Source organism: Oncorhynchus clarkii, chromosome 3 (genome assembly GCF_045791955.1).
Source record: "Oncorhynchus clarkii lewisi isolate Uvic-CL-2024 chromosome 3, UVic_Ocla_1.0, whole genome shotgun sequence".
NCBI lineage: Eukaryota > Metazoa > Chordata > Actinopteri > Salmoniformes > Salmonidae > Oncorhynchus > Oncorhynchus clarkii.
The window spans coordinates 3864127-3877869 of record NC_092149.1 but is presented as its reverse complement, the minus strand read 5'-3'; the positions used below and the strand labels follow the sequence as shown (position 1 = coordinate 3877869).

The window sequence follows — 13743 nt, the reverse complement described above, 5'->3', positions numbered from 1 at the left end:
CTCTATTGCGGTTCTGCTGGTCATTTTGTCACTTCATGTCCAGTAAAAGCCAGAGCTCATCAGTAAGCGGAGGGCTACTGGTGAGCGCTACTACTCCTGTCTCTCCTTCAAGATCCTGCACTACCTTGTCGGTCCATCTACGCTGGACCGGTTCGTCAGCTTCCTGCAGTGCCTTAATAGACTCTGGGGCGGAGGGCTGTTTTATGGACAAGACCTGGGCTCGGGAACATGACATTCCTCTCAGACAGTTAAGGGAGTCCACGGCCTTGTTCGCCCTGGATGGTAGTCCTCTCCCCAGGATTCAGCGTGAGACGCTACCTTTAACCCTCACTGTCTCTGGTAATCATAGCGAAACCATTTCTTTTTTAATTTTTCGTTCACCTTTTACACCTGTTGTTTTGGGCCATCCCTGGCTAGTTTGTCATAATCCTTCTATTAATTGGTCTAGTAATTCTATCCTCTCCTGGAACGTCTCTTGTCATGTGAAATGTTTAATGTCTGCTATCCCTCCTGTTTCCTCTATCTCTTCTTCACAGGAGGAGCCTGGTGATTTGACAGGGGTGCCGGAGGAATATCACGATCTGCGCACGGTGTTCAGTCGGTCCAGGGCCACCTCTCTTCCTCCACACCGGTCGTATGATTGTAGTATTGATCTCCTTCCGGGAACCACTCCCCCCCGGGGTAGACTATACTCTCTGTCGGCTCCCGAACGTAAGGCTCTCGAAGATTATTTGTCTGTAGCTCTTGCCGCCGGTACCATAGTCCCCTCCTCCTCTCCCGCCGGAGCGGGGTTTTTTTTTTGTTAAGAAGAAGGACGGGTCCCTGCGCCCCTGCATAGATTATCGAGGGCTGAATGACATAACAGTGAAGAATCGTTATCCGCTTCCTCTTATGTCTTCAGCCTTCGAGATCCTGCAGGGAGCCAGGTTTTTCACTAAGTTGGACCTTCGTAACGCTTACCATCTCGTGCGCATCAGGGAGGGGGACGAGTGGAAGACGGCGTTTAACACTCCGTTAGGGCACTTTGAGTACCGGGTTCTTCCTTTCGGCCTCGCTAACGCTCCAGCTGTCTTTCAGGCATTAGTCAATGATGTCCTGAGAGACATGCTGAACATCTTTGTTTTCGTTTACCTTGACGATATCCTGATTTTTTCACCGTCACTCCAGATTCATGTTCAGCACGTTCGACGTGTCCTCCAGCGCCTTTTAGAGAATTGTCTTTTTGTGAAGGCTGAGAAGTGCACTTTTCATGCCTCCTCCGTCACATTTCTCGGTTCTGTTATTTCCGCTGAAGGCATTAAGATGGATCCCGCTAAGGTCCAAGCTGTCATTGATTGGCCCGTCCCTAAGTCACGCGTCGAGCTGCAGCGCTTTCTCGGCTTCGCGAACTTCTATCGTCGTTTCATCCGTAATTTCGGTCAGGTGGCAGCTCCTCTCACAGCCCTTACTTCTGTCAAGACGTGCTTTAAGTGGTCCGTTTCCGCCCAGGGAGCTTTTGATCTCCTCAAGAATCGTTTTACATCCGCACCTATCCTTGTTACACCTGATGTCTCTAGACAGTTCGTTGTCGAGGTTGACGCGTCAGAGGTGGGCGTGGGAGCCATTCTTTCTCAGCGCTCCCTCTCTGACGACAAGGTCCACCCTTGCGCGTATTTTTCTCATCGCCTGTCGCCGTCGGAACGTAACTATGATGTGGGAAACCGCGAACTGCTCGCCATCCGCTTAGCCCTAGGCGAATGGCGACAGTGGTTGGAGGGGGCGACCGTTCCTTTTGTCGTTTGGACCGACCATAGGAACCTTGAGTACATCCGTTCTGCCAAACGACTTAATGCGCGTCAGGCGCGCTGGGCGCTGTTTTTCGCTCGTTTCGAGTTCGTGATTTCTTATCGTCCGGGCTCTAAGAACACCAAGCCTGATGCTTTATCTCGTCTCTTCAGTTCTTCAGTAGCCTCCACTGACCCCGAGGGGATTCTCCCTGAGGGGCGTGTTGTCGGGTTGACTGTCTGGGGAATTGAGAGGCAGGTAAAGCAAGCACTCACTCACACTCCGTCGCCGCGCGCTTGTCCTAGGAACCTTCTTTTCGTTCCCGTTCCTACTCGTCTGGCCGTTCTTCAGTGGGCTCACTCTGCCAAGTTAGCCGGCCACCCTGGCGTTCGGGGTACGCTTGCTTCCATTCGCCAGCGTTTTTGGTGGCCCACCCGGGAGCATGACACGCGTCGTTTCGTGGCTGCTTGTTCGGTCTGCGCGCAGACTAAGTCCGGTAACTCCCCTCCTGCCGGCCGTCTCAGGCCGCTTCCCATTCCCTCTCGACCGTGGTCTCACATCGCCTTAGATTTTGTCACCGGACTGCCTTCGTCAGCGGGGAAGACTGTTATTCTTACGGTTGTCGACAGGTTCTCTAAGGCGGCTCATTTTATTCCCCTTGCTAAGCTTCCTTCTGCTAAAGAGACGGCACAAATCATCATCGAGAATGTTTTCAGAATTCATGGCCTTCCGTCAGACGTCGTTTCGGACAGAGGTCCGCAATTCACGTCTCAATTTTGGAGGGAGTTTTGCCGTTTGATTGGGGCTTCCGTCAGTCTCTCTTCCGGCTTTCACCCCCAGTCTAACGGTCAAGCAGAACGGGCCAATCAGACTATTGGTCGCATCTTACGCAGTCTTTCTTTTCGCAACCCTGCGTCTTGGTCAGAACAGCTCCCCTGGGCAGAATACGCCCACAACTCGCTTCCTTCGTCTGCGACCGGGCTATCTCCTTTTCAGAGTAGCCTCGGGTACCAGCCTCCGCTGTTCTCATCTCAGTTCGCCGAGTCCAGCGTCCCCTCCGCTCAGGCTTTTGTCCAACGTTGCGAGCGCACCTGGAAGAGGGTCAGGTCTGCACTTTGCCGTTATAGGGCGCAGACTGTGAGGGCTGCTAATAAGCGTAGAACTAAGAGTCCTAGATATTGTCGCGGTCAGAGAGTTTGGCTCTCCACTCAGAACCTTCCCCTTAAGACCACTTCTCGCAAGTTGACCCCGCGGTTCATTGGTCCGTTCCGTATTTCTCAGGTCATTAATCCTGTCGCAGTTCGACTTCTTCTTCCGCGATACCTTCGTCGCGTCCACCCGGTCTTCCATGTCTCCTGTATCAAGCCCGTTCTTCGCGCCCCCGCTCGTCTTCCCCCCCCCCCCCCCCATCCTTGTCGAGGGCGCACCCATCTACAGGGTCCGTAGGATTTTGGACATGCGTCCTCGGGGCCGTGGTCATCAGTACCTAGTAGATTGGGAGGGGTACGGTCCTGAGGAGAGGAGTTGGGTTCCCTCTCGGGACGTGCTGGACCGTGCGCTGATCGATGATTTCCTCCGTTGCCGCCAGGTTTCCTCCTCGAGTGCGCCAGGAGGCGCTCGGTGAGTGGGGGGGTACTGTCATGTTGTGTCTTGTTTCTGTCCTTTCCCTTCACCCTGTCTCCCTCTGCTGGTCGTTGTTAGGTTACCTTTTCTCCCCCTCTTTTCCCCAGCTGTGCCTTGTCTCCTCCTAACTACCTCGTCACCCCTTTTCCCACCTGTTCCCTTTTTCCCTCTGATTAGTCCTCTATATCTCTCTCTGTTTCTGCTCCTGTCTTTGTCGGATTCTTGTTTGTGTTGTTCATGCCTGAACCAGACTATCGTCATGTTTGCTGCAACCTTGTCCTGTCCTGTCGGAACCTGCCGGTCCATCTGAGCCTACGTTTTGTTTTGTTATTAAAGAAGCTCTGTTTACGTTAATTCGCTTTTGGGTCCTCATTCACGCACCGTAACAGTGTGTTGGTGGACCAGGTTGTTGGTGGACCAGGTTACCTCCTGATGATTAAACTAGGTCAGTAACCTTGGAGGGGTGTAGAGTGTGTTGGTGGACCAGGTTGTTGGTGGACCAGGTTACCTCCTGATGATTAAACTAGGTCTGTAACCTTGGAGGGGTGTAGAGTGTGTTGGTGGACCAGGTTACCTCCTGATGATTAAACTAGGTCTGTAACCTTGGAGGGGTGTAGAGTGTGTTGGTGGACCAGGTTACCTCCTGATGATTAAACTAGGTCTGTAACCTTGGAGGGGGGTAGAGTGTGTTGGTGGACCAGGTTGTTGGTGGACCAGGTTACCTCCTGATGATTAAACTAGGTCTGTAACCTTGGAGGGGTTTAGAGTGTGTTGGTGGACCAGGTTACCTCCTGATGATTAAACTAGGTCTGTAACCTTGGAGGGGTGTAGAGTGTGTTGGTGGACCAGGTTACCTCCTGATGATTAAACTAGGTCTGTAACCTTGGAGGGGTGTAGAGTGTGTTGGTGGACCAAGTTGTTGGTGGACCAGGTTACCTCCTGATGATTAAACTAGGTCTGTAACCTTGGAGGGGTGTAGAGTGTGTTGGTGGACCAGGTTGTTGGTGGACCAGGTTACCTCCTGATGATTAAACTAGGTCTGTAACCTTGGAGGGGTGTAGAGTGTGTTGGTGGACCAGGTTACCTCCTGATGATTAAACTAGGTCTGTAACCTTGGAGGGGTGTAGAGTGTGTTGGTGGACCAGGTTACCTCCTGATGATTAAACTAGGTCTGTAACCTTGGAGGGGTGTAGAGTGTGTTGGTGGACCAGGTTACCTCCTGATGATTAAACTAGGTCTGTAACCTTGGAGGGGTGTAGAGTGTGTTGGTGGACCAGGTTGTTGGTGGACCAGGTTACCTCCTGATGATTAAACTAGGTCAGTAACCTTGGAGGGGTGTAGAGTGTGTTGGTGGACCAGGTTGTTGGTGGACCAGGTTACCTCCTGATGATTAAACTAGGTCTGTAACCTTGGAGGGGTGTAGAGTGTGTTGGTGGACCAGGTTACCTCCTGATGATTAAACTAGGTCTGTAACCTTGGAGGGGTGTAGAGTGTGTTGGTGGACCAGGTTACCTCCTGATGATTAAACTAGGTCTGTAACCTTGGAGGGGTGTAGAGTGTGTTGGTGGACCAGGTTACCTCCTGATGATTAAACTAGGTCAGTAACCTTGGAGGGGTGTAGAGTGTGTTGGTGGACCAGATTGTTGGTGGACCAGGTTACCTCCTGATGATTAAACTAGGTCTGTAACCTTGGAGGGGTGTAGAGTGTGTTGGTGGACCAGGTTACCTCCTGATGATTAAACTAGGTCTGTAACCTTGGAGGGGTGTAGAGTGTGTTGGTGGACCAGGTTGTTGGTGGACCAGGTTACCTCCTGATGATTAAACTAGGTCTGTAACCTTGGAGGGGTTTAGAGTGTGTTGGTGGACCAGGTTGTTGGTGGACCAGGTTACCTCCTGATGATTAAACTAGGTCTGTAACCTTGGAGGGGTGTAGAGTGTGTTGGTGGACCAGGTTACCTCCTGATGATTAAACTAGGTCTGTAACCTTGGAGGGGTGTAGAGTGTGTTGGTGGACCAGGTTACCTCCTGATGATTAAACTAGGTCTGTAACCTTGGAGGGGTGTAGAGTGTGTTGGTGGACCAGGTTACCTCCTGATGATTAAACTAGGTCTGTAACCTTGGAGGGGTGTAGAGTGTGTTGGTGGACCAGGTTACCTCCTGATGATTAAACTAGGTCTGTAACCTTGGAGGGGTGTAGAGTGTGTTGGTGGACCAGGTTACCTCCTGATGATTAAACTAGGTCAGTAACCTTGGAGGGGTGTAGAGTGTGTTGGTGGACCAGATTGTTGGTGGACCAGGTTACCTCCTGATGATTAAACTAGGTCTGTAACCTTGGAGGGGTGTAGAGTGTGTTGGTGGACCAGGTTACCTCCTGATGATTAAACTAGGTCTGTAACCTTGGAGGGGTGTAGAGTGTGTTGGTGGACCAGGTTACCTCCTGATGATTAAACTAGGTCTGTAACCTTGGAGGGGTGTAGAGTGTGTTGGTGGACCAGGTTGTTGGTGGACCAGGTTACCTCCTGATGATTAAACTAGGTCTGTAACCTTGGAGGGGTGTAGAGTGTGTTGGTGGACCAGGTTACCTCCTGATGATTAAACTAGGTCTGTAACCTTGGAGGGGTGTAGAGTGTGTTGGTGGACCAGGTTACCTCCTGATGATTAAACTAGGTCTGTAACCTTGGAGGGGTGTAGAGTGTGTTGGTGGACCAGGTTGTTGGTGGACCAGGTTACCTCCTGATGATTAAACTAGGTCTGTAACCTTGGAGGGGTGTAGAGTGTGTTGGTGGACCAGGTTACCTCCTGATGATTAAACTAGGTCTGTAACCTTGGAGGGGTGTAGAGTGTGTTGGTGGACCAGGTTACCTCCTGATGATTAAACTAGGTCTGTAACCTTGGAGGGGTGTAGAGTGTGTTGGTGGACCAGGTTGTTGGTGGACCAGGTTACCTCCTGATGATTAAACTAGGTCTGTAACCTTGGAGGGGTGTAGAGTGTGTTGGTGGACCAGGTTGTTGGTGGACCAGGTTACCTCCTGATGATTAAACTAGGTCTGTAACCTTGGAGGGGTGTAGAGTGTGTTGGTGGACCAGGTTACCTCCTGATGATTAAACTAGGTCTGTAACCTTGGAGGGGTGTAGAGTGTGTTGGTGGACCAGGTTACCTCCTGATGATTAAACTAGGTCTGTAACCTTGGAGGGGTGTAGAGTGTGTTGGTGGACCAGCCCATGTGTCTAGCAGTGTGGCCGCCAGCCACCCTCTGTGTGTTCTCCTTCACCCAATAGGGAACCGAGGCCGTTGTCAGCGCTGAACAGAACAGAACCAAACGTTGGTTATTGCGTTCATGCCTGGTGTTTTGTCCACAGTAAATGAAGTCCCTAGCTGACGGTAAATTAGGCAGTGTTGTAACGGCCTTGGCACGGTGTAGGTCTTAACGAGGAGTCAGGGGGTCGGAGGGGGAATAGAGCCAGTGAAACGTTAAGAACCGCCTCCCAAATGGCACCCTTATCTCCTACATAGTGCACTACTTTAAATCCAGAATCCTGTAGGGGGCTGTTTCTAAAGTAGTGCACTATGTAGGGAATAGGGTTTCATTGAGGGGTTGAACACACGACCAGTAACCATTCTGAAAGGCACATTTTCAGCTTTTAAATCTTCTCAGAGCTGAGAGTTCAGAGTTCAGAGTTTAATTGGCTATTATCCCGCGCTAACAGTTAAATTGTCATTGGACTTAACTGTTGGATGGTGTTGGATGGTGTTGGATGGTGTTGGATGGTGTTGGGAGTCCTGGAGCTTTGTGTGAGTTCTCTTGTACAACTGCAGGAAACCAGTTGGGAGCCGTGTTGGGTGACAGAAGGTGATGGTGTTGGATGGTGTTGGATGGTGTTAGAGTCCTGGAGCTTTGTGTGAGTTCTCTTGTACAACTGCAGGACACCAGTTGGGAGCCGTGTTGGGTGACAGAACGTGATGGTGTTGGATGGTGTTGGATAGTGTTGGATGGTTTTGGACGGTGTTGGAGCTTTGTGTGGGTTCTCTTGTACAACTGCAGGAAACCAGTTGGGAGCCGTGTTGGGTGACAGAAGGTGATGGTGTTGGATGGTGTTGGATAGTGGTGGATGGTGTTGGATAGTGTTGGATGGTGTTGGATGGTGTTGGATAGTGTTGGATGGTGTTGTATAGTGTTGTGTAGTGTTGGGTGGTGTTGGATAGTGTTGGGTGGTGTTGGATGGTGTTGGATGGTGTTGGATAGTGTTGGATAGTGTTGGATGGTGTTGGATGGTGTTGGGTGGTGTTGGATGGTGTTGGGTGGTGTTGGATAGTGTTGGATAGTGTTGGATGGTGTTGGATGGTGTTGGATAGTGTTGGATGGTGTTGGGAAAATGTGATGAACGTGATGTGACTCAGTGGGCCGTGGGTTAGTTAGGGGGCGTGGGTTAGTTAGGGGCCGTGGGTTAGTTAGGGGCCGTGGGTTAATTAGGGGGCGTGGGTTAGTTAGGGGGCGCCCCATGGGACATTTGGTCATTACAGATGTTCCCGTTACAAAAACTCTCGACACCACAGGAAACAAACATGTCGATCTTTCCCCTGTCCGTGGTAGTGTCACGGGTGAACTCTGACCTTGATGACCTTTGACTTGACAGGGTTTTTTTTAGGCGTTTCTGTTTCCTCGTTATCACGTCTAGAATATGAACATAGAATATGTTATCTAGAATATGAACATAGAATATGTTATTTAAAATGTGTTTTTATACTTTTTCACACACTACTGCTGTCCAACAAGTCAAAGTATTTTATGAAGTCCCGTAAACAGATTTGTAGATGTTATCTCAGGTGCAATGAAATGCTTGTGTTTATAGCTCCAACAGTAATACCTAGCTAAATGCTTGTGTTTATAGCTCCAACAGTAATACCTAGCTAAATGCTTGTGTTTATAGCTCCAACAGTAATACCTAGCTAAATGCTTGTGTTTATAGCTCCAACAGTAATACCTAGCTAAATGGCTTGTGTTTATAGCTCCAACAGTAATACCTAGCTAAATGCTTGTGTTTCTAGCTCCAACAGTACAGTAATACCTAGCTAAATGCTTGTGTTTCTAGCTCCAACAGTAATACCTAGCTAAATGCTTGTGTTTCTAGCTCCAACAGTACAGTAATACCTAGCTAAATGCTTGTGTTTCTAGCTCCATCAGTACAGTAATACCTCGTTAAATGCTTGTGTTTCTAGCTCCAACAGTACAGTAATACCTAGCTAAATGCTTGTGTTTCTAGCTCCAACAGTAATACCTAACTAAATGTTTGTGTTTCTAGCTCCAACAGTAATACCTAACTAAATGTTTGTGTTTCTAGCTCCAACAGTAATACCTAGATAAATGTTTGTGTTTCCAGTTCCTATCTACTGTCATTGTTTATTTCCAGGTCAGAGGTGAGATTAGTACCTGTCCTATCTGATGGTGTGTTGGTGTCCTTGCAGGTGCCTTGTTCCAGCGGCTCGTTGCTCTACGTGTGGTGCACCCTGATCACCATGGAAACGGACTCTCACATGCAGCAGAGAGTGGTGAGTATAGCCATCCAGGGTAGGGTTGTGATGTGGTACCCTATTCCCTATGTAGTGCACTACTTACTACCAGGGCCCAGAGGGTCCCTATTCCATATATACTGTAACTCTAACTAACACCATCCTCTAACTAACACCGTCCTCTAACTAACACTGTCCTCTAACTAACACCGTCCTCTAACTAACACTATCCTCTAACACCATCCTCTAACTAACACCATCCTCTAACTAACACCCTCCTCTAACTAACATCGTCCTCTAACTAACACCGTCCTCTAACACCGTCCTCTAACTAACACCGTCCTCTAACTAACACCGTCCTCTAACTAACACCGTCCTCTAACTAACACGATCCTCTAACACCATCCTCTAACTAACACCATCCTCTAACTAATACCATCCTCTAACTAACATCGTCCTCTAACTAACACCATCCTCTAACACCATCCTCTAACTAACACCGTCCTCTAACACCATCCTCTAACTAACACCATCCTCTAACACCATCCTCTAACTAACACCGTCCTCTAACTAATACCATCCTCTAACTAACACCGTCCTCTAACTAACACCATCCTCTAACACCATCCTCTAACTAACACCATCCTCTAACTAACACCATCCTCTAACTAACACCATCCTCTAACTAACATCGTCCTCTAACTAACACCGTCCTCTAACACCGTCCTCTAACTAACACCGTCCTCTAACTAACACCATCCTCTAACTAATACCATCCTCTAACTAACACCATCCTCTAACTAACATCATCCTCTAACTAACACCATCCTCTAACTAACACCATCCTCTAACTAACACCGTCCTCTAACTAACACCGTCCTCTAACTAACACCGTCCTCTAACTAACACCGTCCTCTAACTAACACCATCCTCTAACTAACACCATCCTCTAACTAACACCATCCTCTAACTAACACCATCCTCTAACTAACACCATCCTCTAACTAACACCGTCCTCTAACTAACACCGTCCTCTAACTAACACCATCCTCTAACTAACACCGTCCTCTAACTAACACCATCCTCTAACTAACACCGTCCTCTAACTAACACCATCCTCTAACTAACACCGTCCTCTAACTAACACCATCCTCTAACTAACACCGTCCTCTAACTAACACCGTCCTCTAACTAACACCGTCCTCTAACTAACACCATCCTCTAACACCGTCCTCTAACTAACACCGTCCTCTAACTAACACCGTCTTCTAACTAACACCGTCTTCTAACTAACACCGTCCTCTAACTAACACCGTCCTCTAACTAACACCATCCTCTAACACCATCCTCTAACACCATCCTCTAACATCATCCTCTAACTAACATCATCCTCTAACTAACACCATCCTCTAACTAACATCATCCTCTAACTAACATCATCCTCTAACACCATCCTCTAACTAACATCATCCTCTAACTAACACCATCCTCTAACACCATCCTCTAACTAACATCATCCTCTAACTAACATCATCCTCTAACTAACACCATCCTCTAACTAACACCATCCTCTAACTAACACCATCCTCTAACTAACACCATCCTCTAACTAACACCATCCTCTAACTAACACCATCCTCTAACTAACATCATCCTCTAACTAACACCATCCTCTAACACCATCCTCTAACTAACATCATCCTCTAACTAACACCATCCTCTAACTAACATCATCCTCTAACTAACACCATCCTCTAACATCATCCTCTAACATCATCCTCTAACTAACATCATCCTCTAACTAACATCATCCTCTAACTAACACCGTCCTCTAACTAACACCGTCCTCTAACTAACACCGTCCTCTAACTAACACCATCCTCTAACACCGTCCTCTAACTAACACCGTCCTCTAACTAACACCGTCCTCTAACTAACACCATCCTCTAACTAACACCATCCTCTAACTAACACCATCCTCTAACTAACACCGTCCTCTAACTAACACCGTCCTCTAACTAACACCATCCTCTAACACCATCCTCTAACTAACATCATCCTCTAACTAACACCATTCTCTAACTAACACCATCCTCTAACTAACACCCTCCTCTAACTAACACCATCCTCTAACTAACACCCTCCTCTAACTAACACCATCCTCTAACTAACACCATCCTCTAACTAACACCATCCTCTAACTAACACCATCCTCTAACTAACACCGTCCTCTAACACCATCCTCTAACACCGTCCTCTAACTAAAACCATCCTCTAACACCATCCTCTAACTAACACCATCCTCTTACTAACACCATCCTCTAACTAACACCGTCCTCTAACTAACACCGTCCTCTAACTAACACCGTCCTCTAACTAACACCGTCCTCTAACTAACACCGTCCTCTAACTAACACCATCCTCTAACACCATCCTCTAACTAACACCATCCTCTAACTAACACCATCCTCTAACTAACACCGTCCTCTAACTAACACCATCCTCTAACTAACACCATCCTCTAACACCATCCTCTAACTAACACCATCCTCTTACTAACACCATCCTCTAACTAACACCGTCCTCTAACTAACACCGTCCTCTAACTAACACCGTCCTCTAACTAACACCATCCTCTAACACCATCCTCTAACTAACACCATCCTCTAACTAACACCATCCTCTAACTAACACCATCCTTTAACTAACACCGTCCTCTAACTAACACCATCCTCTAACTAACACCATCCTCTAACTAACACCGTCCTCTAACACCGTCCTCTAACTAACACCATCCTCTAACTAACACCATCCTCTAACTAACACCATCCTCTAACTAACACCATCCTCTAAGTCCTTCTCACAACCCCAGTTCTTTCCCAGAGTCCCAACACAGATGGGGTTTGTTTGGAGACGTCGTCTCTAGTTATTTTTGTTGCAGTGCCACACAACATCACTCAGACTGACACCCACAGTGGTGACAATATTCCAACAGATCTCTCTCTCACTCTCTGTCTTTCTCTGTCTCTCTGTCTCTCTCTGTCTCGCTCTCTCTCTCTCGCTCTCTCTCGCTCTCTCTGTCTCTCTCTCTCTCTCTGTCTCTCTCTCTCTCTCTCTCTCTCTCTCTCTCGCTCTCTCTCTCTCTGTCTCTCTCTCTCTCTGTCTCTCTCTCTCTCTCTCTCTGTCTGTCTGTCTCTCTCTCTCTCTCTCTCTCTCTCTCTCTCTGTCTCTCTCTCTGTCTCTCTCTGTCTCTCTCTGTCTCTCTCTCTCTCTCTCTCTCTCTCTCTCTCTCTCTCTGTCTCTCTCTGTCTCTCTCTCTCTCTCTCTCTCTCTGTCTCTCTCTCTCTCTCTCTGTCTCTCTCTCTCTCTCGGTCTCTCCCCCCCCCCCTCTCTCTCTCTCTCTCCCCCCTCCCTCCCTTCCCGGCTTCCTCTCGGTAACCACCACGGTTTGGCTTTGATTCCAGTACCACCTCATAGCGAGGACGCACACACAAATACGCAGACACACACGTCCATTCAGAGGCATTGATTTCTACCCCTGTCTGTCTCTGAGGAGAAAAGGAAAGAGGATGACATGGATCTGTTTTCAGTGCGGTGAGGCCAGACAGTATTATGGTAGATTAGGCTGGTTGTGGTGGAGAGAGAGGAGGTGGTGGAGAGAGAGAAAGGGGGAGACATAGAGAGAGAGAGGAAGGGGGAGACAGAGAGAGAGAGGAAGGGGGAGACACAGAGAGAGGGGAAGGGGGAGACAGAGAGAGAGGGGAAGGGGGAGACAGAGAGAGAGGAAGGGGGAGACAGAGAGAGAGGAAGGGGGAGACACAGAGAGAGAGGGGAAGGGGGAGACAGAGAGAGAGGAAGGGGGAGACAGCGAGAGAGGGGAATGGGGAGACAGAGAGAGAGGGGAAGGGGGAGAGAGAGGAAGGGGGAGACAGAGAGAGAGGTAGGGGGAGACACAGAGAGAGAGGAAGGGGGAGACACAGAGAGAGGGGAAGGGGGAGACAGAGAGAGGGGAAGGGGGAGACAGAGAGAGAGGAAGGGGGAGACAGAGAGAGAGGAAGGGGGAGACAGAGAGAGAGGAAGGGGGAGACAGAGTGAGAGGAAGGGGGAGACACAGAGAGAGGAAGGGGAAGACACAGAGAGAGGGGAAGGGGGAGACAGCGAGAGGAAGAGGGAGACAGAGAGAGAGGAAGGGTGAGACAGAGAGAGAGGAAGGGGGAGACAGAGAGAGAGGAAGGGGGAGACAGAGAGAGGGGAAGGGGGAGACAGAGAGAGAGGAAGGGGGAAACAGAGAGAGAGGAAGGGGGAGACACAGAGAGAGGGGAAGGGGGAGACAGAGAGAGAGGAAGGGGGAGACAGAGAGAGAGGAAGGGGGAGACAGAGAGAGAGGAAGGGGGAGACAGAGAGAGAGGAAGGGGGAGACAGAGTGAGAGGAAGGGGGAGACACAGAGAGAGGAAGGGGAAGACACAGAGAGAGGGGAAGGGGGAGACAGCGAGAGGAAGAGGGAGACAGAGAGAGAGGAAGGGTGAGACAGAGAGAGAGGAAGGGGGAGACAGAGAGAGAGGAAGGGGGAGACAGAGAGAGGGGAAGGGGGAGACAGCGAGAGGAAGGGGGAGACAGAGAGAGAGGAAGGGGGAGACAGAGAGAGAGGAAGGGGGAGACAGAGAGAGAGGAAGGGGGAGACAGAGAGAGAGGAAGGGGGAGACAGAGAGAGGGGAAGGGGGAGACACACAGAGAGAGGAAGGGGGAGACATAGAGAGAGGCAGGGGGAGACATAGAGAGAGGAAGGGGGAGACATAGAGAGAGGAAGGGGAGACATAGAGAGAGGAAGGGGAGACATAGAGAGAGA

General features: G+C 49.3%; 1 protein-coding gene across 1 annotated transcript in view; it reads left to right on the top strand.

The window, feature by feature from the left end:
- LOC139405579 (intermembrane lipid transfer protein VPS13B-like) overlaps positions 1-13743 on the top strand; it is a 287456-nt gene that overhangs the window by 226435 nt on the left and 47278 nt on the right. The window contains exon 18 of the mRNA XM_071147990.1: positions 8852-8935. Coding sequence (XP_071004091.1) covers positions 8852-8935 — 84 coding nt within the window. The remainder of the gene's footprint in view (positions 1-8851; positions 8936-13743) is intronic.